Source organism: Coregonus lavaretus (genome assembly GCF_964263955.1).
Source record: "Coregonus lavaretus genome assembly, contig: HAP1_SCAFFOLD_1344, whole genome shotgun sequence".
NCBI lineage: Eukaryota > Metazoa > Chordata > Actinopteri > Salmoniformes > Salmonidae > Coregonus > Coregonus lavaretus.
Genome location: NW_028159995.1, coordinates 62501 through 88277, shown reverse-complemented (window position 1 = coordinate 88277; position 25777 = coordinate 62501). Strand labels below are relative to the sequence as shown.

General features: G+C 45.9%; 1 protein-coding gene across 1 annotated transcript in view; it reads left to right on the top strand.

Annotated features, from left to right (window-relative positions):
- LOC311122284 (collagen alpha-1(XIV) chain-like) overlaps positions 1-25777 on the top strand; it is a gene marked incomplete at its 3' end in the record, with an annotated part of 121090 nt that overhangs the window by 33205 nt on the left and 62108 nt on the right. Inside the window, exons 16-21 of the mRNA XM_084196671.1 lie at positions 3862-3984; positions 5203-5352; positions 11754-11870; positions 19602-19748; positions 21231-21305; positions 24415-24554. Of these exons, the coding sequence (XP_084052797.1) occupies positions 3862-3984; positions 5203-5352; positions 11754-11870; positions 19602-19748; positions 21231-21305; positions 24415-24554 (752 nt within the window). The remainder of the gene's footprint in view (positions 1-3861; positions 3985-5202; positions 5353-11753; positions 11871-19601; positions 19749-21230; positions 21306-24414; positions 24555-25777) is intronic.

The following is a 25777-nucleotide window of genomic DNA, read 5'->3' as shown; positions in this document are numbered from 1 at the left end:
GATCCAGCCAAACCCCGATCCCTTATATTCTGACCTCTGTGATTGCCAACAAGGGTTTTGCCACCAAGTACTAAGTCATGTTTTGCAGAGGGGGCAAATACTTATTTCCCTCATTAAAATGCAAATCAATTTATAACATTTTTGACATGCGTTTTTCTGGATTTTGTTGTTGTTATTCTGTCTCTCACTGTTCAAATAAACCTACCATTAAAATTATAGACTGATCATGTCTTTGTCAGTGGGCAAACGCACAAAATCAGCAGGGGATCAAATACTTTTTTCCCTCACTGTATATAGAGCTGTAGTCACCTGTATCTATATATAGAGCTCTAGTCACCTGTGTCTATATAAAGCTGTAGTCACCTGTATCTATATATAGAGCTGTAGTCACCTGTATCTATATAGAGAGCTCTAGTCACCTGTATCTATATATAGAGCTGTAGTCACCTGTGTCTATATATAGAGCTGTAGTCACCTGTGTCTATATAGAGCTGTAGTCACCTGTGTCTATATATAGAGCTCTAGTCACCTGTATCTATATATAGAGCCCTGGTCACCTGTGTCTATATAAAGCTGTAGTCACCTGTATCTATATATAGAGCTCTAGTCACCTGTGTCTATATATAGAGCCCTGGTCACCTGTGTCTATATAAAGCTGTAGTCACCTGTATCTATATAGAGCTGTAGTCACCTGTGTCTATATATAGAGCTCTAGTCACCTGTGTCTATATATAGAGCTGTAGTTACCTGTGTCTATATATAGAACTCTAGTCACCTGTGTCTATATATAGAGCTCTAGTCACCTGTGTCTATATATAGAGCTGTAGTTACCTGTGTCTATATATATAACTCTAGTAACCTGTGTCTATATATAGAGCTCTAGTCACCTGTGTCTATATATAGAACTCTAGTCACCTTTGTCTATATATAGAGCTCTAGTCACCTGTGTCTATATATAGAGCTGTAGTCACCTGTGTCTATATAGAGCTCTAGTCACCTGTGTCTATATATAGAGCTCTAGTCACCTGTGTCTATATATAGAGCTGTAGTCACCTGTGTCTATATATAGAGCTCTAGTCACCTTTGTCTATATATAGAGCTGTAGTCACCTGTGTCTATATATAGAGCTCTAGTCACCTTTGTCTATATATAGAGCTCTAGTCACCTGTGTCTATATAGAGCTGTAGTCACCTGTGTCTATATATAGAGCTGTAGTCACCTGTGTCTATATAGAGCTGTAGTGACCTGTATCTATATATAGAGCTGTAGTCACCTGTGTCTATATAGAGCTGTAGTCACCTGTGTCTATATAAAGCTGTAGTCACCTGTGTCTATATATAGAGCTCTAGTCACCTGTGTCTATATATAGAGCTCTAGTCACCTGTGTCTATATATAGAGCTGTAGTCACCTGTGTCTATATAGAGCTGTAGTCACCTGTGTCTATATAAAGCTGTAGTCACCTGTGTCTATATAAAGCTGTAGTCACCTGTATCTATATATAGAGCTCTAGTCACCTGTGTCTATATAGAGCTGTAGTCACCTGTATCTATATATAGAGCTCTAGTCATCTGTATCTATATAGAGAGCTCTAGTCAGCTATGTCTAGAGGTATTCTGTATTCAGACCCCTTCACTTTTTCCACATTTTGTTACGTTACAGCCTTATTTTAAAATGGATTAAAAAAAACATTTTCCTCATCAATCTACACACAATACCCCATAATGACAATGCGAAAATAGTTTTTTTAAAATGTTTGCAAATGTATTACAAATAAAAAACAGAAATACCTTATTTACATAAGTATTCAGACCCTTTGCTATGAGACTCGAAATTGAGCTCAGGTGCATCCTGTTTCCATTGATCATCCTTGAGATGTTTCTACAACTTGATTAGAGTCCACCTGTGGTAAATTCAATTGATTGGACATGATTTGGAAAGGCACACACCTGTCTATATAAGGTCCCACAGTTGACAGTGCATGTCAGAGGTCGAAGGAATTGTCCGTAGAGCGCTGAGACAGGATTGGAAAAATGACTTGTGTCATGCACAAAGTAGATGTCCTAACGATGCATGACTCCATGTGGGCGGGGCATCCTGAAGACTTTATAATAAAATCAATACAATAAAAATTAAGTCGTAGGCATTTTCTTGAGGAGGGTTATCCATCTAGATACCAATCACAGTAGGTTCACTGAAACACCTCTGTTAGACTAGTTACAGCAGGTGGCAAATGTTCCCTGTGTGTCGGTTCCCTGTCGTCACACTCTGAGGTCGGTGTAAATGGACAGATGACAGTTATTGATCATGTCCATTAATAAGCTTAATGAAAGGCCATTCATAATCATACAGCCATTCTGCTCTCAGTAATGAGCCACTAAAACACTTCCTCATGCTGTAATTGATTATGTACACTCAGCTCAACATCATTGGCTGAGTTATGAAACACTCTACCAATAGTTGGCGAAGCTTCCATGGCATCCTATTCGCTACATCAGTCATACTCAACAGGTGGACCGCGGGCCGGATCCGGACCCAGAACTGGGTCAATACGGACCACGGGCCGGATCCGGACCCAGAACTGGGTCAATACGGACCGCGGGCCGGATCCGGCCCCAGAACTGGGTCAATACGGACCGCGGGTCGGATCCGACCCCAGAACTGGGTCAATACGGACCGCGGGCCGGATCCGGACCCAGAACTGGGTCAATACGGACCGCGGGCCAGATCCGGACCCAGAACTGGGCCAATACGGACCGCGGGTCTCGACTAAAAATATATAAATAAAAATATTGGTCTGGGTTTCGACTCCTGGTATCATATGAACACACATAAGACATGGAAAATGTGTAGAATAGCAGGAAATTAGCTTTAAAACTGCTACATTTTGCCTTCGCTCCGTGGCATAATGTGTAGAATAGCAGGAAATTAGCTTTAAAACTGGTAAATTTTTCCTTCGCTCCGTGGCATAATGTGTAGAATTGCAGGATATTAGCTTTAAAACTGCTACATTTTTCCTTCGCTCCGTGGCATAATGTGTAGAATTGCAGGAAATTAGCTTTAAAACTGCTACATTTTTCCTTCGCTCCGTGGCATAATGTGTAGAATTGCAGGAAATGAGCTTTACAAATCACATTTTTTCTCTCTGCCAACAAGAAGGGTGTGAACAGTTTGAGCTGTTTAGGGTTGCATGGGATGCGAGGTTGGGGTTTGTTACTACGCTGATAAATGACAATATCCATCCGGAACTTTGCCAACTAGGAAATCTGTGTGACTGGACCTTCTCAAGTAGTACTTGAGTACCGCTGCAGGGATCATAAGGCTCAGGCCAAAAGTAGTGCGGTCTAGGATTGTCTCCTCTTTACAATTAAAATTAAAATGCCAAAGTGAATATAACTCAAATATGTTTTTAAAGTGGAGAGCAGAGTAGTCCCTTTGGCTTTGGCCAGCTTGTATTCCAAATGAAACCCCAAACCTTGTAAAACCCAATAGTTCATAAATCACACATACAGATGACTTTAATAACTCTAAATGTTTTGGATGGATGGAATCTGTGGTTTGTATATTGTCCATTACCATAAGAACTGACTGCAGCCTAACAGTTTACAGTGAACCACAGTGTATAAGCGACAGTTTCTCTACCAATCTTTTTGAACTGCAGCTTCACCAGTTTACCGTAAACCACAGTGTATAAGTGACAGTTTCTCTACCAATCTTTTTGAACTGCAGCTTCACCAGTTTACCGTAAACCACAGTGTATAAGTGACAGTTTCTCTACCAATCTTTTTGAACTGCATCGTTACCGGTGTACCATAAACCACAGTGTATAAGTGCCAGTTTCTCTACTACTCTTGTTTTGTCAGTGCCCCTCTCAGCACCTAGCAACCTGAGGGTGTCTGAGGAGTGGTTCAGCCGCTTCCGCATCACCTGGGACACGCCTCCTTCTCCCACCATGGGCTTCAGGGTAGTCTACCAACCCACCACTGGTACGTACACACCTGTTACAATACACACATGTTACAATACACACATGGTACAATATACATGTTACAATACACACATGTTACAATACACACATGTTACAATACACATATGTCAAAAATACACACATGTTACAATACACATGTTATAATACACATGTTACAATACACACATGTTACAATGCACACATAGTACAATACACCCATGTTACAATATACACATTACAATACACATGTTACAATACACACCGGTTACAATGCTATAATAATGCTATATAATGTTATAATAATCCATCTCAGACAGTCTTTTAAACACCATTATTTTGTCTACCGTCTCAGACAGTCTTTTAATTACCATTATTCTGTCTGCCGTCTCAGACAGTCTTTTAAACACCATTATTTAGTCAATTGTCTCAAGTCTTTTCCATGGTAAACAGAAGGCTTGATGTGGGTGTAACACAAAGTGTGGGGAAATATCCCTCAGCTCTGTTTTCTACATGAAGAAAACTACATGAGAACAGAAAGAAGAAAGAGTCTGTGGCTGCAGTGTCCGAAAAGGCACCCTATTCCCTATATAGTGCACTACTTTTGACCAGGATCCATAGTGCACTACATAGGAAATAGGTTGCCATTTGGGTGTCATCCTTGTGACTGTGTGAGCCTCTGCTTTCTATTAGAAGCTGTGTAAATTGCCCTGTGGTCCAGAGAAATGGGTCCTCCACCTAGATTGAATGCCTTCTACAACAAGAGGAACAGGGGGCTCTCCCCTCTGTCTGTTCTGTTACTGGAGAGTTGATTACTCTCACTACAGGAAATGTGTAACGCAGACGCTGGGAGACGAGGTACAGGGTTTAATAAATAAATAAACACAGAACAGCGTCTGGACATGAGAAACACAACAAACATCAGTGCTGACTGGGGAATGAACCTGAGGGAGTGACAGATATAGGGGAGGTAATCAATGACGCGATGGAGTCCAGGTGAGTCCCATAATTAAGCGCAGGTGCGCGTAACGATGGTGGCAGGTGAAGCACCGGAGACGGGGAGCGCGGTGGTAGACGTGCCAGAATGTTCCATCCTCCTTCTCTTCTCTGTGCCAGCGCCTCCCTTCCTCCTCATTGGCCAGACTGTCCTCAAATACATTTGGTTGAAATTGTTGGTGCAACATGATACGTGTGTGTATCTCTATGTGTGTTGCTGAGCCAGTCTGTGTGTTTCCTACAGTGCCGGGGTCAGCTCTGGAGACCTTTGTGGGAGACGACGTCAACACCATGCTGATCCTGAACCTGCGGAGTGACACTGAGTACAGTGTGAAGGTCATCGCTTCCTACACCACGGGATCCAGCCAACCACTCCAGGGCACCGCCAAAACATGTAACATATATTGCCTCTCTTGGTCAGGTTGTGTGGGTGAATGCATGTGTTTGTGTGTGTGTGTTGTTGACCTTGTGTGTGTGTGTGTGTGTGTTGTTGACCCTGTGTGTGTGTGTGTGTGTGTGTGTGTGTCATCACCTCCTACACCACAGGATCCAGCGAACCCCTCACACACACACACACACACACACACACACACACACACACACACACACACACACACACACACACACACACACACACACACACACACCACCAATACCTGTAAGGGATGGTGAATGATGTTAAGGTAGTTTAGGTAGACTCCTGTTGCAGTTTCAAGTCAAGACCACAACAAAGAGAATGTTAGGGTCAAGTGTTGAATATGATACTTCCCTTCCTTTCAACTGCCAATACCAAGCAGCCACTTTGGATGAGATGTTAAATGTTTGTTGTCAAAGTGAAGTAGTATGTGGACACCTGCTCGTCGAACATCTCATTCCAAAATCATGGGCATTAATATGGAGTTGGTCCCCCCTTTGCTGCTATAACAGCATCCACTCTTCTGGGAAGGCTTTCCACTACATGTTGTTGGAACATTGCTGCGGGGACTTGCTTCCATTCAGCCACAAGAGCATTAGTGAGGTCGGGCACTGATGTTGGGCGATTAGGCCTGGCTCGCAGTCGGCGTTCCAATTCATCCCAAAGGTGTTCGATGGGGTTGAGGTCAGGGCTCTGTGTAGGCCAGTCAAGATCTTCCATACCGATCTCGACAAACTGTTTCTATATGGACCTCGCTTTGTGCACGGGGACATTGTCATGCTGAAACAGGAAAGGGTGTCACGATCGTCATACATAGAGGACCAATGCGCAGCGTTGAATGCGAACATCTTTATTATATAACTGATCACACGATCAAAATAATAAACGATAACGTGACGTCTACAGTTTCACACAAACCGAAATGAACAAGAAACCACAAACACAACGTGAAAGACAGATAGTTAAATATGGCTCCCAATCAGAGACAACGAGCCAACAGCTGACACTCGTTACCTCTGATTGGGAGTCACTCAAACAAAGAAATACAATAACCTAGACCCACACAAAACATAGAAACTAACACCCTGGCTCAACATACGAGAGTCCCCCGAGCCAGGGCGTGACAGTACCCCCCCCTAAAGGCGCGGACTCCGACCGCGCCAACGAAACACAACAGGGGAGGGACCGGGTGGGCACTCCGCCTAGGCGGCGGATCCGGCTCCAGTGGAACAGGCACGTGCCGTGCCGGACCGACGACGCACACCACTGGCTTGGTGTGGGGAACAGGCACGGGCCGTGCTGCACTGACGACGCACCCCACTGGCTTGGTGTGGGGAGCAGGAGCGGGCCGGACAGGGCTGACGAAACGCCCCACAGACTTGGTGCTGGGAGCAGGAATGGGCCGGACCGGGCTGGCGACGCGCACCACCGACCTGGTGCGGAGAGCAGGAACGGGCAGAGCCGGGCTGACGAGACGCACCACAGGCTTGATGCGGGGAGCAGGAATGGGCCGGACTGGGCTGGCGACGCGCACCACAGACCTGGTGCGGGGAGCAGGAACGGGCAGAGCCGGGCTGACGAGACGCACCACAGACTTGATGCGGGGAGCAGGAATGGGCCGGACTGGGCTGGCGACGCGCACCGCAGGTTCGGTGCGGGGAGCAGGAATAGACCGGACCGTACTGGGGACACACACCACTGGCTCTACACCTGGATCTGGAACGGGCCGGACCGGACTGGCAACACACGCCAGTACCTCTCGCCGTGCCTCTATACCTTCCATCCCCTCTTCTACCAGTGGCCCCCTTAACCCGGCGGCCTTCTCCGGCAACCCACTGGACCGCTCTATCGCGGCCTCCTGCTGGTCCGACGTCGTGAGCCCCCCCCTAAAAATTTTCGGGGCGTCTCTCCTACCCGTGGCCCAGGTCTCCATGTCCCTCGCCAGCCTCTCGCCCTTCTGCCATAACGTCAAGCCCTTCTCTTCCTCACTCGGCTTGACCCAGTCCAGGAGGCGAAGGAGATCTGTGAGGGATCTCCCTGGCGATGGCTCCTGGACACGCTGCTTGGTCCCATCTTGGTGGTTTCTTCTGTCACAATCGTCATACATAGAGGACCAATGCGCAGCGTTGAATGCGAACATCTTTATTATATAACTGATCACACGATCAAAATAATAAACGATAACGTGACGTCTACAGTTTCACACAAACCGAAATGAACAAGAAACCACAAACACAACGTGAAAGACAGATAGTTAAATATGGCTCCCAATCAGAGACAACGAGCCAACAGCTGACACTCGTTACCTCTGATTGGGAGTCACTCAAACAAAGAAATACAATAACCTAGACCCACACAAAACATAGAAACTAACACCCTGGCTCAACATACGAGAGTCCCCCGAGCCAGGGCGTGACAAAGGGCCTTCCCCAAACTGTTGCCACAAAGTTGGAAGCACAGAATCGTCTAGAATGTCATTGTATGCTGTAGCGTTAAGATTTCCCTTCACTGGAACTAAGGGGCCTAGCACGAACCATGAAAACCAGCCCCAGACCATTATTCCTCCACCACCAAACTTTAATGTTGGCACTATGCATTGGGGCAGGTAGCGTTCTCCTGGCATCCTGGTCTGGGGCTGTTTTTCATGGTTCGGGCTAGGCCCCTTAGTTCCAGAAAAGGGAAATCTTAAACACAGATTTGTCCGTCGGACTGCCAGATGGTGAAGCGTGATTCATCACTCCAGAGAACACGTTTCCACTGCTCCAGAGTCCAATGGCGCTGAGCTTTACACCACTCCAGCCGACGCGTGGCATTGCGCATGGTGATCTTAGGCTTGTGTACGGCTGCCATGGAACCCCATTTCATGAAGCTCCCGACGAACAGTTCTTGTGCTGACATTGCTTCCAGAGGCAGTTTGGAACTCGGTAGTGAGGGTTGCAACTGAGGACAGACACATTTTACGCGCTACGTGCTTCAGCACTCAGCGGTCCCGTTCTGTGAGCTTGAGTGGCCAACCACTTTGCGGCTGAGCCTCGTTGCTACTAGACGTTTCCACTTCACAATAACAGCACTTACAGTTGACCGGGGCAGCTCTAGCAGGGCAGAAATTTGACGAACTGACTTGTTGGAAAGGTGGCATCCTATGACGGTGCCACGTTGAAAGTCAATGAGTTCTTCAGTACGGGCCATTCTACTGCCAATGTTTGTCTATGGAGATTGCATGGCTGTGTACACCCGTCAGCAACGGGTGTGGCTGAAATTGCCGAATCCACTAATTTGAAAGGGGCGTCCACATACCTTTGTATATATAGTGTATGTCTGCTCCTCTGAATCAGTTTGTAAAAATACATGTTATTCATCACCATAATGCAACACCACTGGAGAATAAGCTTTAAAGTAGATTAATACATAGCTTTGTATTATGTTTGCATTACATTATTGCTGATAACATCAGATTCTCTTTGTTTGTTGAAGAGGATTTCACCACCCTGACGGACAGCTGAGAATATCAAACATTCAGACAGACAGTCAGGGAAATATCCCTTTGCATATAAATGTGATATCAGCAGGTGCATCGTAATGTAATACATGCTTTTGAGCTTTTCTCCTCAAAAGTAAAATAGATTGTCTTTTTCATAAAGTCCTTCTGGCTGTCGTCAGAGCGTCACATCACGAATCCTGTTGTGTGACTACCTGAGAAGAGCAGTGTTTTCATCTGAGCTCAGTCAGACGAGATGTTCCAGAGACAGCAGACACACAGGGTTGAGATAATAATAATAATAATAATATGCCATTTAGCAGACGCTTTTATCCAAAGCGACTTACAGTCATGCGTGCATACATTATTTTATTTTTTTTTGTGTATGGGTGGTCCCCACTACCTCGAACCCACTACCTTGGCGTTACAAGCGCCGTGCTCTACCAGCTGAGCTACAGAGGACCACCCATACACAATAATGTGGATGTGGAGATAATATCTCTTCTCAACTGGCAGAACCAGGACATACTGCAAATCCACTAGCCACTCCATAATGGGAAGGTGGACCCAGAGCAATATGTCTTCAATTTGTATACATGTACAATGAATGAATGAATAAATGGAAAAATGAATTAATAATGAATGAATTGATATATACTGAGCATTAAATGTATGCAGCACATCTCTATGTGGCTCTGAGTGGACACCCCCCTGCTGTGACATAGTGCACAAGGCAGCTATTCCATTATAGAGAGAGGAACTTTAGCTCGTGACACAAATGACTTTTATGATGCGTTGCAGTCTCTCTTTCACTCCAAACATACTGTGCAGTAGTTCATCTCCTCACGCTTGATTTATAATTATATCTGCATATTCACCACAAAAGATTTGTATCAATATTTCATGCATTTTCATCCATTTTAATTGGACCTTTAAATAATTAAATGCAACAATAGCTCAATTTTACCCAGTTTTTTTAGTCTCTTCTCTTCCATGGGTTTGTGTGGCAGAGAGGCTGTCTGTCCATGCATACAGACGGCTCATTAATACAGACTTATATAAGGAAGTTAAAGGTTGTATCCCAAACAGCACCTTATTCCCTATATAGTGCACCCATATGGCTCTGGTCAAAAGTAGTGTACTCTATAGGTGTCACGATCGTCGTTAAGAGAGGAGGACCAAGGCGCAGCGTGATGAACGAACATGTTTATTTATCATTAGCGATAAACACGGACAGTAAACAAAAACAACAAACGACTCGTAACATCCTAGGTAACATAGACCAACACGGAACAAGAACCCACAAACACAAAGGGAAAAACAGACAGTTTAAATATGGCTCCCAATCAGAGACAACCAGCCCCAGCTGACACTCGTTGCCTCTGATTGGGAGTCACTCTAGCCAACATAGAAATAAACACAACTAGAACTCCCAACATAGAAATATAACACATAGAAAGAACACACCCTGGCTCAACATATAGAGTCCCAGAGCCAGGGTGTTACAATAGGGGATAGGGTGCCATTTAGAACAAATCCAAAGGCTGTCACATACATTATTCACAAGGAAGAAAGATAATCCAACTGCCATGTGTTTTTATGACTTTCCCCTTTTGGAAGAGGTAAACAATCTGTATAGATATAGTAGTTGTAGAATGTGAATCCGATGTGTACGGGATGTGTCCTAATCTGACAGCTGTGTCATAGCTCTTTGATTTTATAGAGTTACATGCTGTCGTTCTACTCTAGAAATCTATATTCTACTTGATCAGATTATTAACTATATGATTCATGTTGTTTGGAGAAAGCAACGTCTACTGTGTAATTTGTGTAAATCAGATGGAAACAACTTCTGTGATTGCATTGCTCCTCTAAAATGAAATCATGAATTATCATTTCAAATATTAGTTTGTTGTTGTGGGGAATAGAGAAGTTACCAGGGACTGTTTCAGTCTGTCTATTGTTTACGGTTCCTAACAGCTTTCATAAAGATTGGGGGAATAGATTTTAACTTTATTGCTCTCTATCAAAACGTCATATACTATTTAATCACTAAGATGAATAGCCTTTCTTTCCTTTGATAACAAATGAGAGTTGGATAGGACTCAGAAGTTGGACAAATGTTATGTGTTCATTGATTCTTCCCATAAATCAGAATGAGTTGATTAGCTGAGTGGATTAAATGAATTCCTTAAAGACACGTGCCTACACAGCTGGATTGATTGTGCTTCATTATGACACGTTATCAATAATACCAGCTTCCTGCTCTTTATCTGTCAATGTGATTAGCTAGGTTGACAGATAGCAATTCTCTGTCAGGTGTTGGGTTCAGTTCCTTCATGATGTTACTGTAGGTAGTGATGTGGTGGGATCATGATTGTGATGTGATTTGATGTGATTGTGATGTGATTTGATGTGATTATGATTATGTGAGGGTAATGGTGATGGTGATGTTCTTCTGTCCTTGTGATTTTGTTGATCAAATCTCTCTCTCTCTCTCTGTCCCCCTATGTCTCTCTCTCTCTCTCTCTCTCTCTTCTCTCTCTCTCTCTCTCTCTCTCTCTACCTCTCTCTCTCTCTCTGTCCCCCTATGTCTCTCTCTCTCTCTCTCTCTCTCTCTCTCTCTCTCTCTCTCTCTCTGTCTCTCTCTGTCTCTCTCTCTCTCTCTCTCTCTCTCTCTCTCTCTCTCTCTCTCTCTCTCTCTTCTCCTCTCTCTCTCTCTCTCTCTCTCTCTCTCTCTCTCTCTCTCTCTCTCTCTCTCTCTCTCTCTCTCTCTCTCTCTCTCTCTCTCTCTCTCTCTCTCTCTCTCTCTCTCTCTCTCTCTCTCTCTCTCTCTCTCTCTCTCTCTCTCTCTCTCTCTCTCTCTCTCTCTCTCTCTCTCTCTCTCTCTCTCTCTCCTCAGTGTACCTGGGCGTGACCAACCTGAACACATACCAGGTGATGATGTCCAGTTTGTGTGCCCAGTGGCAGCCCCATCGCCAGGCTAACCTCTACAGGGTGGTCATCGAGTCTCCGCTCAGTGAGTAGCACTTCTCTTTTACAAACTCTATAGTCTATCTATAGTATAGCTTACTGAGATGGTTGGGGCTTTTTGACTAGCCCTTCTCTGACATGTTATAGTTTAATGCACATGTCTTTCACCTGGACTTGGACATAGGAAGAGGATGAAACCATTATGTAGTCTTTAAATGCCATAGGGTGTTATCATGGACATAAAGAGTGGTTGTTTTACTCCCGTGCTCTGACAGTGTTGCTATGCCACTTCTTAGCAACAAGCTTTAAGGACTTTCACTCTTTTCTCTTGTATTGCCTATTTCCATCTCCCCGAACCTCACACAGGAGCTAATCTTCAAATCCACCAAATCCTCAGCTCCTCTCTCTCTCTCTCTCTCTCTCTCTCTCTCCGTTTCTGTCTCTAAACACAGGAGATTTGAGATCTGTTCAAATATTAAAACCAGATCCTGCCTCTAGTCCTTCCCTACGCCTTAACGTGCTACGTCTGGGTCTCTCTGGCATTAGTTATATCTCATAACTCACTGATATTATAGCACAGTTGATTGACAGCTAGGCAGGTATACAGTAGTAATGTGCTGTGTGGTTAGTGACAGCATGGCAGGTATACAGTAGTAATGTGCTGTGTGGTTAATGACAGCATGGCAGGTTGTATTCAGCTCTGTGTGGTTAGTGACAGCATGGCAGGTTGTGTTCAGCTCTGTGTGGTTAATGACAGCATGGCAGGTTGTGTTCAGCTCTGTGTGGTTAGTGACAGCATGGCAGGTTGTGTTCAGCTCTGTGTGGTTAATGACAGCATGGCAGGTTGTGTTCAGCTCTGTGTGGTTAGTGACAGCATGGCAGGTTGTGTTCAGCTCTGTGTGGTTAGTGACAGCATGGCAGGTTGTATTCAGCGCTGTGTGGTTAATGACAGCATGGCAGGTTGTATTCAGCTCTGTGTGGTTAATGACAGCATGGCAGGTTGTGTTCAGCTCTGTGTGGTTAGTGACAGCATGGCAGGTTGTGTTCAGCTCTGTGTGGTTAGTGACAGCATGGCAGGTTGTATTCAGCTCTGTGTGGTTAATGACAGCATGGCAGGTTGTGTTCAGCTCTGTGTGGTTAGTGACAGCATGGCAGGTTGTGTTCAGCTCTGTGTGGTTAATGACAGCATGGCAGGTTGTGTTCAGCTCTGTGTGGTTAGTGACAGCATGGCAGGTTGTGTTCAGCTCTGTGTGGTTAATGACAGCATGGCAGGTTGTGTTCAGCTCTGTGTGGTTAGTGACAGCATGGCAGGTTGTGTTCAGCTCTGTGTGGTTAGTGACAGCATGGCAGGTTGTATTCAGCTCTGTGTGGTTAATGACAGCATGGCAGGTTGTATTCAGCTCTGTGTGGTTAATGACAGCATGGCAGGTTGTGTTCAGCTCTGTGTGGTTAGTGACAGCATGGCAGGTTGTGTTCAGCTCTGTGTGGTTAGTGACAGCATGGCAGGTTGTGTTCAGCTCTGTGTGGTTAGTGACAGCATGGCAGGTTGTGTTCAGCTCTGTGTGGTTAGTGACAGCATGGCAGGTTGTGTTCAGCTCTGTGTGGTTAGTGACAGCATGGCAGGTTGTATTCAGCTCTGTGTGGTTAATGACAGCATGGCAGGTTGTATTCAGCTCTGTGTGGTTAGTGACAGCATGGCAGGTTGTGTTCAGCTCTGTGTGGTTAGTGACAGCATGGCAGGTTGTATTCAGCTCTGTGTGGTTAATGACAGAATGGCAGGTTGTGTTCAGCTCTGTGTGGTTAGTGACAGCATGGCAGGTTGTATTCAGCTCTGTGTGGTTAATGACAGCATGGCAGGTTGTATTCAGCTCTGTGTGGTTAATGACAGCATGGCAGGTTGTATTCAGCTCTGTGTGGTTAATGACAGCATGGCAGGTTGTGTTCAGCTCTGTGTGGTTAATGACAGCATGGCAGGTTGTATTCAGCTCTGTGTGGTTAATGACAGCATGGCAGGTTGTATTCAGCTCTGTGTGGTTAGTGACAGCATGGCAGGTTGTGTTCAGCTCTGTGTGGTTAGTGACAGCATGGCAGGTTGTATTCAGCTCTGTGTGGTTAATGACAGCATGGCAGGTTGTATTCAGCTCTGTGTGGTTAATGACAGCATGGCAGGTTGTATTCAGCTCTGTGTGGTTAATGACAGCATGGCAGGTTGTATTCAGCTCTGTGTGGTTAGTGACAGCATGGCAGGTTGTGTTCAGCTCTGTGTGGTTAGTGACAGCATGGCAGGTTGTGTTCAGCTCTGTGTGGTTAATGACAGCATGGCAGGTTGTATTCAGCTCTGTGTGGTTAGTGACAGCATGGCAGGTTGTATTCAGCTCTGTGTGGTTAGTGACAGCATGGCAGGTTGTGTTCAGCTCTGTGTGGTTAGTGACAGCATGGCAGGTTGTGTTCAGCTCTGTGTGGTTAGTGACAGCATGGCAGGTTGTATTCAGCTCTGTGTGGTTAGTGACAGCATGGCAGGTTGTGTTCAGCTCTGTGTGGTTAGTGACAGCATGGCAGGTTGTGTTCAGCTCTGTGTGGTTAGTGACAGCATGGCAGGTTGTATTCAGCTCTGTGTGGTTAATGACAGCATGGCAGGTTGTGTTCAGCTCTGTGTGGTTAATGACAGCATGGCAGGTTGTATTCAGCTCTGTGTGGTTAGTGACAGCATGGCAGGTTGTGTTCAGCTCTGTGTGGTTAGTGACAGCATGGCAGGTTGTATTCAGCTCTGTGTGGTTAATGACAGCATGGCAGGTTGTATTCAGCTCTGTGTGGTTAGTGACAGCATGGCAGGTTGTGTTCAGCTCTGTGTGGTTAATGACAGCATGGCAGGTTGTATTCAGCTCTGTGTGGTTAATGACAGCATGGCAGGTTGTATTCAGCTCTGTGTGGTTAATGACAGCATGGCAGGTTGTGTTCAGCTCTGTGTGGTTAGTGACAGCATGGCAGGTTGTGTTCAGCTCTGTGTGGTTAGTGACAGCATGGCAGGTTGTGTTCAGCTCTGTGTGGTTAGTGACAGCATGGCAGGTTGTGTTCAGCTCTGTGTGGTTAATGACAGCATGGCAGGTTGTGTTCAGCTCTGTGTGGCTAGTGACAGCATGGCAGGTTGTGTTCAGCTCTGTGTGGTTAGTGACAGCATGGCAGGTTGTGTTCAGCTCTGTGTGGTTAGTGACAGCATGGCAGGTTGTGTTCAGCTCTGTGTGGTTAGTGACAGCATGGCAGGTTGTATTCAGCTCTGTGTGGTTAGTGGGAGAGCAACAACAACTTTCATAGCATAATAACCATTATGTTGTTTACCCTGTGTTTTACTGTCGATCCATGCTACCTGTATGTCTGACAAGGGTTTGGTGTGTGTAGGGATCAGCTGTGTGTGTGTTTATTCTCTCTGGAGTCCATTGCAAGTATACAAGGAGTGTAGTAGGCTTATAGCAATTCATGTAATTTAAAGAAGTCAGTCTTTGTAACGTTTAGCTAATAATTATCTAATAATGATCCGTTTTACACTTCATGGCAACTGGTTAATATTGAGGAAATCGCTATTTCTGCCCAGATATGTGACGACCAAAAAATGCACTGGTTGAATCAAATACCTACTGTATAATAAGGATAGTGGTATTTGCTGGGGTGGGTTGATGTTGTAGCCAAGACTTCAGACCATCTTCCACATAGCTGGGCTTTAAAAAGGGTATTTCAGTGAAAACGTCCCACCCAGTTGTTTAGCTCAGGAATCAGCAGTCATAGCACTCTGGTACATATTTGGTTTATCCCATTATTGGATTAGTGTTTCTGTGGTCCCTATTCCTGGCCATTATTACTTGGAACCATCTTGATGGGAAAGCAGAACCCTCATAAATATCCTTCTGTAAATGGGATGCAGAGACACAATATCCCTGATATAACATAATTCAGAGAAGTTATTATCATTTTTAAAATTCCTCCTGGTCAGCATTTATTTTCGAAATGAAAGAAAATACAAATCTGTGTATCCTTTTTGTTATTCAGCTCCGGCTAGCTAAGACCATGGCCCGTAGGGCTCTGATCAAAAGTACTGCACTATATAGGGAATAGGGTGCCATTTGAGATGCAGACAAAGTACTGCCTCTATCCCAGACAGACAGAGAGACAGACAGAGGAAGGAAATCCCTGGAAGGAGAGATTTGAGGAATTAGAATTTAGAATCCAGGAGCAGCCAGAGAAAAATCTAGAAGGCAGAGTTTCAGATTATTTAGCTCTATTGTCCTCTGTTCTGATTCTGACTGACTGAGTCACGTACAGATCAGTGGCCCAGGATATCTGACTGCAGGAGCCACAGATCATATTAATTCCACAGGAATGGTGTGTTTGTATGTGTGTGCGCGTGTTCATGCGTGCGTGCGTGTGTGTGTTTGCCTCAACTGGCTGCTTCAAGATCATACTCACTGTTTATTATCTATGCATAGTCACTTTGCCCCTACCTACATGTACAAATTACCTCCACTAACCTGTACCCCCGCACATTGACTCTGTACCGGTACCCCCTGTATATAGCTGTCACGATCGTCATATGGAACAGACCAAGGCGCAGCGTGATGAACAAACATACTTTAATTAGTTAAAGTTTAAACAGAAAAAAAGAAACGACTCGTGACGTCCACGGTATCAATGACTGAACACGGAACAAAAACCCACAACCACAAAGGGAAAACATACAGTTTAAATATGGCTCCCAATCAGAGACAACCAGCCAACAGCTGACACTCGTTGCCTCTGATTGGGAGTCACTCAGGCAAACATAGAATACAACAAACTAGAATGAAGACCAACATAGAAATACACACATAGAAATGAACACACCCTGGCTCAACATAATGAGTCCCAGAGCCAGGGTGTGACAGTACCCCCCCCTAAAGGCGCGGACTGCGACCGCGCCTCAACTAAACAAACCAGGGGAGGGCTGGGCGGGCATACCTCCTCGGCGGCGGTTCTGGCTCCGGCCTTGACCACCACCCTCCAATACACCCCCCATAGTACCCCTGGTCAAGTCTGGCCCCGCCGGCTGGAGCAGGACTGGACTTAACAGGAGCGATCCTTACCAGGCTGTCGACTCGCACCCCTGGCTTGGTGCGTGGAGGAGGAACGGGCCTTACCAGGCTGACGACGCGCACCCCTGGCTTGATGCGTGGAGGAGGAACGGGCCTTACCAGGCTGACGACTCGCACCCCTGGCTTGGTGCGTGGAGAAGGAACGGGCCTTACCAGGCTGACTTCTCGCACCCCTGGCTTAGTGCGAGTGGCAGGAACAGGCCGGACCGGGCTGGCGACGCGCACCGTAGGTTTGGTGCGAGTGGCAGGAACAGGCCGGGTCGGGCTGGCGACGCGCACCGTAGACTTGGTGCGGGTGGCAGGAACAGGCCGGGTCGGGCTGGCGACGCGCACCGTAGACTTGGTGCGGGTGGCAGGAACAGGCCGGACCGGGCTGTCGACGCACACTGTAGGCTTGGTGCGTGGAGCAGGGACAGGCCGGACTGGGCTGGCGACGCACACCGTAGGCTTGGTGCGGGTGGCAGGAACAGGCCGGACCGGGCTGTCGACGCACACCGTAGGCTTGGTGCGTGGAGCAGGGACAGGCCGGACTGGGCTGGCGACGCACACCGTAGGCTTGGTGCGTGGAGCAGGGACAGGCCGGACTGGGCTGGCGACGCACACCGTAGGCTTGGTGCGTGGAGCAGGAACAGGCCGGGCTGGGCTGTCGACGCACACCGTAGGCTTGGTGCGTGGAGCAGGGACAGGCCGGACTGGGCTGGCGACGCACACCGTAGGCTTGGTGCGTGGAGCAGGGACAGGCCGGACTGGGCTGGCGACGCACACCGTAGGCTTGGTGCGTGGAGCAGGGACAGGCCGGGCTGGGCTGGCGACGCACACCGTAGGCTTGGTGCGTGGAGCAGGGACAGGCCGGGCTGGGCTGGCGACGCACACCGTAGGCTTGGTGCGTGGAGCAGGGACAGGCCGAACCGGGCTGTGGAGACGGATAGGAGGCCTGGAGTGAAGAGCGGCCACCACCCGTCCTGGCTGAATGCCTACCCTCACACACTCTGTGTGAGGCATCCGCACAGGACGTACAGGGCGGTGAACCCCTGGCCTGGTGGCCTTCTGGATCCGCCCCCTTTTCTCCTCCGTCAGCCCCGTCGTCCATGCCGTGTGCCCCCCCCTAAAAAATTTCTGGGGTTGCCTCACGACCGTCCGACGACGACCCTGATCACGCCGTTGCTCCTCTCTCCGTCGCCTCTCCACTGTCTCACTCCATGGCCGGCGATCCATCCCGGCCAGGATTTCCCCCCAAGTCCAGGACCCTTTACCGTCCAATATCTCCTCCCATGTCCAGGCTGCCTGCTCCTGGACACGCTGCTCCTCTTTCGCCAGGGCCTTTCCCGGCGCTTCCTCCCATGTCCACCCCAAGGGCTGCCCCTGGACACGCTGCTTGGTCGTTGCATGGTGGGTTTTTCTGTCACGATCGTCATATGGAACAGACCAAGGCGCAGCGTGATGAACAAACATACTTTAATTAGTTAAAGTTTAAACACAAAACAAGAAACGACTCGTGACGTCCACGGTATCAATGACCGAACACGGAACAAAAACCCACAACCACAAAGGGAAAACATACAGTTTAAATATGGCTCCCAATCAGAGACAACCAGCCAACAGCTGACACTCGTTGCCTCTGATTGGGAGTCACTCAGGCAAACATAGAATACAACAAACTAGAATGAACACCAACATAGAAATACACACATAGAAATGAACACACCCTGGCTCAACATAATGAGTCCCAGAGCCAGGGTGTGACAATAGCCTTGTTATTGTTATTTTATTGTGTTATTTTTATTTTATTTTTTACTTTATTTTATTTAGTAAATATTTTCTTAACTCTATTTCTTGAACTGCATTGTTGGTTAAGGACTTGTAAGTAAGCATTTCACGCCTGTTGTATTCGGCGCATGTGACAAATAAAATCTGATTTGATTTAAAGATGTTTCAGCTGCTGAAAACCTTTTTCAAAAAAAGGTTGCATCCGACGTGGCAGAGTCTCGATGTCATTTATTTTGGCAAGAACACACCTTTGGAAAATAATTGCAATAATGAAGTTGATGAATGGACACCATTAGTCAGTTCACTCTGTCTTTCCTTCAATGATGCTGACATTAGAGGTCCACACTGTTCTTCCATAGAACGCTGTTCTTCCATAGAACGCTGTTCTTCCATAGAACGCTGTTCTTCCATAGAACGCTGTTCTTTCATAGAACTCTGTTCTTTCATAGAACTCTGTTCTTCCATAGAACGCTGTTCTTCCATAGAATGCTGTTCTTCCATAGAACGCTGTTCTTTCATAGAACACTGTTCTTCCATAGAACGCTGTTCTTCCATAGAACGCTGTTCTTTCATAGAACTCTGTTCTTCCATAGAACTCTGTTCTTCCATAGAACGCTGTTCTTCCATAGAACTCTGTTCTAACAGATAAATCTATTTAAACAGATATTTCTGTTCCGTTCTGTAACCAGGTTTCACCAGGGCTGTGTTCAGTGGGTTGTGGGACATTCAGATAGAAATGTATTAAATAGAAGAGCCATGCCTCTCTGACATCTAGACTAAGGAATCTGTCTGGAAGGACCATGTTGTAATTCTATTCATATCTGTATTTAACAGTATGTTGCATCTCTGGTTGTGAAGGTTAATTGTTGTTGTTGTTGTTGTCTCTCCAGATGGCCAGAAGCAGGAAGTGAGTGTTGGAGGCTCTGCGTCTAGACAGTGTTTCTATGGTCTGACTCCTAACAGCCAGTATCAGATCAGTGTTTCCACCCAGCTACAAGACATGGAGGGGCCTGCTGTTACCACCATCACTACTACACGTATGTACCAACTTACCTCAACACTCTCATCATGGACACAACACGTATGTACCAACTTACCTCAACACTCTCATCATGGACACAACACGTATGTACCAACTTACCTCAACACTCTCATCATGGATACAACACGTATGTACCAACTTACCTCAACACTCTCATCATGGATACAACACGTATGTACCAACTTACCTCAACACTCTCATCATGGACACAACACGTATGTACCAACTTACCTCAACACTCTCATCATGGACACAACACGTATGTACCAACTTACCTCAACACTCTCATCATGGACACAACACGTATGTACCAACTTACCTCAACACTCTCATCATGGACACAACACGTATGTACCAACTTACCTCAACACTCTCATCATGGACACAACACGTATGTACCAACTTACCTCAACACTCTCATCATGGACACAACACGTATGTACCAACTTACCTCAACACTCTCATCATGGACACAACACGTATGTACCAACTTACCTCAACACTCTCATCATGGACACAACACCTAGGTGTCAACTTCACTCAAAATATATCTTATGGGAGTAGAACTACCAATTAAGAATTACCAGCTATGAACATTGGATTGGATTTATTGGCTGTAGAAATGAAGATGAGATTTCATACTGTATGTAACCCCATTGAAACGGAAGAGTCAATCATGTGAGGCTGAAAGCAGTGGGCAGCCATAGATCCACCATAGAACAGATCATTCCAGCGTTCGTCCAGCCCGTGCAATCGCCCGCAGATAGCAGCCTTGTTCCCATTACCTTGAATGGTTGTTGTAACCTAGCGACTGACTGGCCTGTAGATCACCTCAGCTCAGTGAAGACAAAGCATGCTTTCTCTCCTTTTGTCTGGTTAATTAAATAGCTGCTCTCTGCCTGTGGGCCGAAGCACCAGTCACAACAAATTTCACCTCCCCTTAGGATGCATCCCAAATGGCAGCCTACTCCCTACATATGTAACGGGAATAGGGTGTAATTTAGGATACAGTGTCAGTCCCTACAGCACGAGTGTCACTTAGAAACGATAATAGCAGGCTAATGATGCAGCCCATTGGCAAGGCAACGAGGTGGAGGGGAACTGGTCTGTTTAGGGACAGGAGATGCTCACTCAGTGTCAGAAATACAGATAGCAGTTCTCCCTGGAGGACTTTACAAGGCTGCTGCTACCGCTGCTGCTGTTAAAAATAGACAGTTTCGCTACCATCACTCATCACAGCAAAACCTCCCTGCCTTATCCAAAAGAGAGGGATCGTTTGGGGACAGCAGGAGTGAAGTAGGTGGACACTGGCAGGTGTGTGTGTGTGTGTGTGTGTGTGTGTGTGTGTGTGTGTGTGTGTGTGTGTGTGTGTGTGTGTGTGTGTGTGTGTGTGTGTGTGTGTGTGTGTGTGTGTGGATACAGAGGTGTGATGGATGTACCGTGATGATTTATGTGCTTGTCTCTCTGTGTGTTTTAGTTCCTGCCCCCACCCAGCCACCGACACCACCCCCCACGTCACCCCCCCTACCGACCATACCGCCCGCCAAGGAAGGTAAGAGAGAACTGCCACTGTGTGTCCGCACGCACGCGCGCACGCACACACACACACACACACACACACACACACACACACACACACACACACACACACACACACACACACACACACCAACACCCCTATCTGCCAGTGTCCACCTTCCTCTCCCCCTGCTGTTCCCAGCATAGTGTGACCTTTCTCAAACCCACACTACATCTCTGATGACAGCTCACCTTTACTTCAGCACGCTGAGGTACCACAGCTATAAATATGACTAACTTTCATACCAAATGAACCACATTATACGATCACCAAACAAGTGCCGGTACTTAGTTGTAATTTTTCAGCTGAAGAAGAGTTTTTGGAGATAAATACAACTTTTTAAAAGTCTTCTGTCTTGGGGAGTATCCAGCATCTTTATCAAACATTTGCAGTGTGTCTCAGACAAGCAGCAGCTCCATCCTGTGCATATTTACATAGCATCTGCATACATTAGTTATTACATTAGCTGAAGCTTTGCTTCCTCCTCTCCTTTGCTGACCTTCATATACACACTACCAAATATTATAGGCAGACAGCCCCCTGGGGGGTTTAAGTCCTGGTCCATAATCATCAGATTTTAGATAAGCATAAGTTCTGCACAGGGTGAATTAAATAAGAAATAAGAACATTATTTTTTACAGCATCATAATGAAAACATATTCAGCTTTTATCCGTGTATTCTCAGCAAAGTTCTCAAGGTTGGTTTTTTTCAGTGGGGGGGGGATTAGTTGAATATTGCATTTTGGATATTATCTCTAGCTCCTAATAATAGGAGAAGTCAGAAGTCCCCAACTTCTTCTCAATCGCATTGGAGGAGAAGGTCCGATGGGCGGGACCTTGGAACTTCTCCAATGCGTTTTGTGAAGGAGGCGAGGACAGAGGATGGGAGGAATCGATGAAATCGATGAAAGACAAATTGAGAAAGAGCCTTGCACACTTCTATCACCCCATGATGCACTGCTGCCTGGCCGTGTATCAAGCCTTCCTCCCATCTTGTCGATACTTCCTGTGCGGTTTGATTAGAACCCTGCCATAAGAACCTTCCCTTAAGAACTCTCCCATCATTCTAAGAACTCTGCTATAATTCTAAGCACTTAAGAGTAAACACATTTCTCCCACCTCTAGAGGTTTGTACCAGTCAATTTAAGGTTATAATTCTAACTATCTGGCTTGTTTAAATAAAGATCAACCAGGCCAGACATTTCTCTTGTCATTCCTCTACACACGCTATACTTCTTCCTAGCATTGGAGAACTGGCTAAATCTGTGTCAGCTAACTGTCTGAGAGACTGGCCAGCTCTAGTCATTCCTCACATTCTGAGAGATCAATCTGCTCCCAGTCTGGCTGAGGTCTGTATATGGCCGGAGAATACAGTAACTGGATATTAAAGGCACAGCGCAGTAAAAAAAATGTGATTTCCTTGTTTTTTTTAATATATATTTCCAGACTATGAGGTTGGAATAATACTGTGAAATTGTGAAAGTTATGATAAAGCCCTTTTAGTACAAGAGCTTTTTTGAAAAGACAGCCTGTTTTAGTGGGATGGAGTTTTGGCCTGCTTTGTGACATCACCAGACGGTAAATTAGTTAATAGACCAATAAGAAAGAGAGTTCCAAACCTCTCTGCCAATAACAGCTAGTTTTCAGTTTTCCCCTCCCCACTCAGACCACTCCCAGACAGTCCTAGCAAAATTATTGCTTGAGAAATTGGTCTTTGCTAAGAAGCAATTTTGTGTATTTTTTTTGTTGACCATTTTAATTGAAAATAATCACAGTAAGGGACTTAGTTGTTACCCAGAAATTATTTGAAATTGAGATAAAAATGGCTGCATTGGACCTTTCATTAGCAAGAAGGAAAGTCGTATCTGTCTCTGTGTAGTAGTAAGTAGATAAAGCTTCTGGAGAAGACGGAGAGACAGATAGTTGGATAGTTCATCACCACTCACCACCAGCTGGCCTGTTGTAATGAGACTGAAGAGTTGAGAGGCTTACCAGCTGGCCTGTTGTAATGAGACTGAATAGTTGAGAGGCTTACCAGCTGGCCTGTTGTAATGAGACTGAATAGTTGAGAGGCTTACCAGCTGGCCTGTTGTAATGAGACTGAATAGTTGAGAGGCTTACCAGCTGGCCTGTTGTTATAGAGACTGAAGAGTTGTGATGCTTACCAGCTGGCCTGTTGTAATGAGACTAAAGAGTTGAGGCTTACCAGCCGGCCTGTTGTAATGAGACTGAAGAGTTGAGAGGCTTACCAGCTGGCCTGTTGTTATAGAGACTGAAGAGTTGAGGCTTACCAGCTGGCCTGTTGTAATGAGACTGAAGAGTTGAGAGGCTTACCAGCTGGCCTGTTGTAATGAGACTGAATAGTTGAGAGGCTTACCAGCTGGCCTGTTGTAATGAAACTGAATAGTTGAGAGGCTTACCAGCTGGCCTGTTGTTATAGAGACTGAAGAGTTGTGATGCTTACCAGCTGGCCTGTTGTTATAGAGACTGAAGAGTTGTGATGCTTACCAGCTGGCCTGTTGTAATGAGACTAAAGAGTTGAGGCTTACCAGCCGGCCTGTTGTAATGAGACTGAAGAGTTGAGAGGCTTACCAGCTGGCCTGTTGTTATAGAGACTGAAGAGTTGAGGCTTACCAGCTGGCCTGTTGTAATGAGACTGAAGAGTTGAGAGGCTTACCAGCTGGCCTGTTGTAATGAGACTGAATAGTTGAGAGGCTTACCAGCTGGCCTGTTGTTATAGAGACTGAAGAGTTGAGGCTTACCAGCTGGCCTGTTGTAATGAGACTGAATAGTTGAGAGGCTTACCAGCTGGCCTGTTGTTATAGAGACTGAAGAGTTGAGGCTTACCAGCTGGCCTGTTGTAATGAGACTGAATAGTTGAGAGGCTTACCAGCTGGCCTGTTGTTATAGAGACTGAAGAGTTGAGGCTTACCAGCTGGCCTGTTGTTATAGAAACTGAAGAGTTGAGAGGCTTACCAGCTGGCCTGTTGTAATGAGACTGAAGAGTTGAGGCTTCTGTCTCTGTGTTTGGAATTCCTCTCTAACCTAGTTCCATATCTCATTTCCCTCCCTCGCTCCCCAGTCTGTAAGGCAGCCAAAGCTGACCTGGTCTTCTTGGTGGACGGCTCTTGGAGCATCGGAGACGACAACTTCCAGAAGATTATCCGCTTCCTGTACAGTACGATGGGAGCTCTGGATCTGATTGGTCCTGACGGCACACAGGTAAGACCAATGACAACATCCCCATATTATGTTATGCATTCAGCATATTATAGCCACATAGGTCAAAATATTATGTAAATAATGAATGAATTAATAAATGAAATACAACCCAATGCATGCTGTTGAAGGGGACCATTTTCCAACAGTAACCTGATTTCATCCATCTCAGCCACTGATGTTTGAGAAAGCAAGGAGTCCTATGAGTGGCTGGTCTAGTCTAGTATACACAGGCTTAGGTTTAGAGAAAGCCTGTGCCAACATCACCAAACAGACCCACATCTAAACCAGGTCCCAAGGGAGAGACCATTATGTTGGAATAGACTGGTGTCTAGACATTACAAACAGAGCCCATAGATCTTCATCAAGCCTCCTCTTTCAGACCGTTCACAGCCCATTACTGTGGAGCTGGTAGGTTATTGACACAAGGATGCATTACTAAAGTCCTCAGTATCCCCTTACTACTGTATTAGGGGCTGATGGGTAATGGAGGAATCTGAGCCGAGGTGCAGAGGGTCCTGGCTGGAGTAGTTAGGCTCTCAGACAGACAGGCAGGCAGGCAGGCAGGCAGGCAGACAGACAGACAGACAGACAGACAGACAGACAGACAGACAAACAGAAGAACAGACATAAGGAGAGAGAAGGGAAGCGGCACATTGAAGGAAGAGGAGGGACAGAGATAGATTCATAATAAGGGGACATAAGGGGAGTGAGTAACAGAGACATCTGTTCTAAAGATGTTGCAAACTAGTTGCTAAGATGCCAATGAAAGCATGCATCCAGTATGTGACTGTAAGTTATGGATTCTTTATGGGCAACTTACACTGAACAAAAATATAAATGCTACATGTAAAGTGTCGGTCCCATGTTTCATGAGCTGAAATAAAAGATCCCAGACATTTTCCATACGCACAAAAAAGCGTATTTCTCTCAAATTTGGTGCACAAATTTGTTTACATCGCTGTTAGTGAGCATTTCACTTTTGCCAAGAAAATCCATCCACCTGACAGGTGTGGCATATCAAGAAGCTGATTAAACAGCATGATCATTACACAGGTGCACCTTGTGCTGTAGACAATAAAAGGCCAGTCTAAAATGTGCAGTTTTGTCACACAACACAATGCCACAGATGTCTAAAGTTTTGAGGGAGCGTGCAATTGGCATACTGACTGCAGGAATGTCCACCAGAGCTGTTGCCAGATAATTTAATGTTAATTTCTCTACCA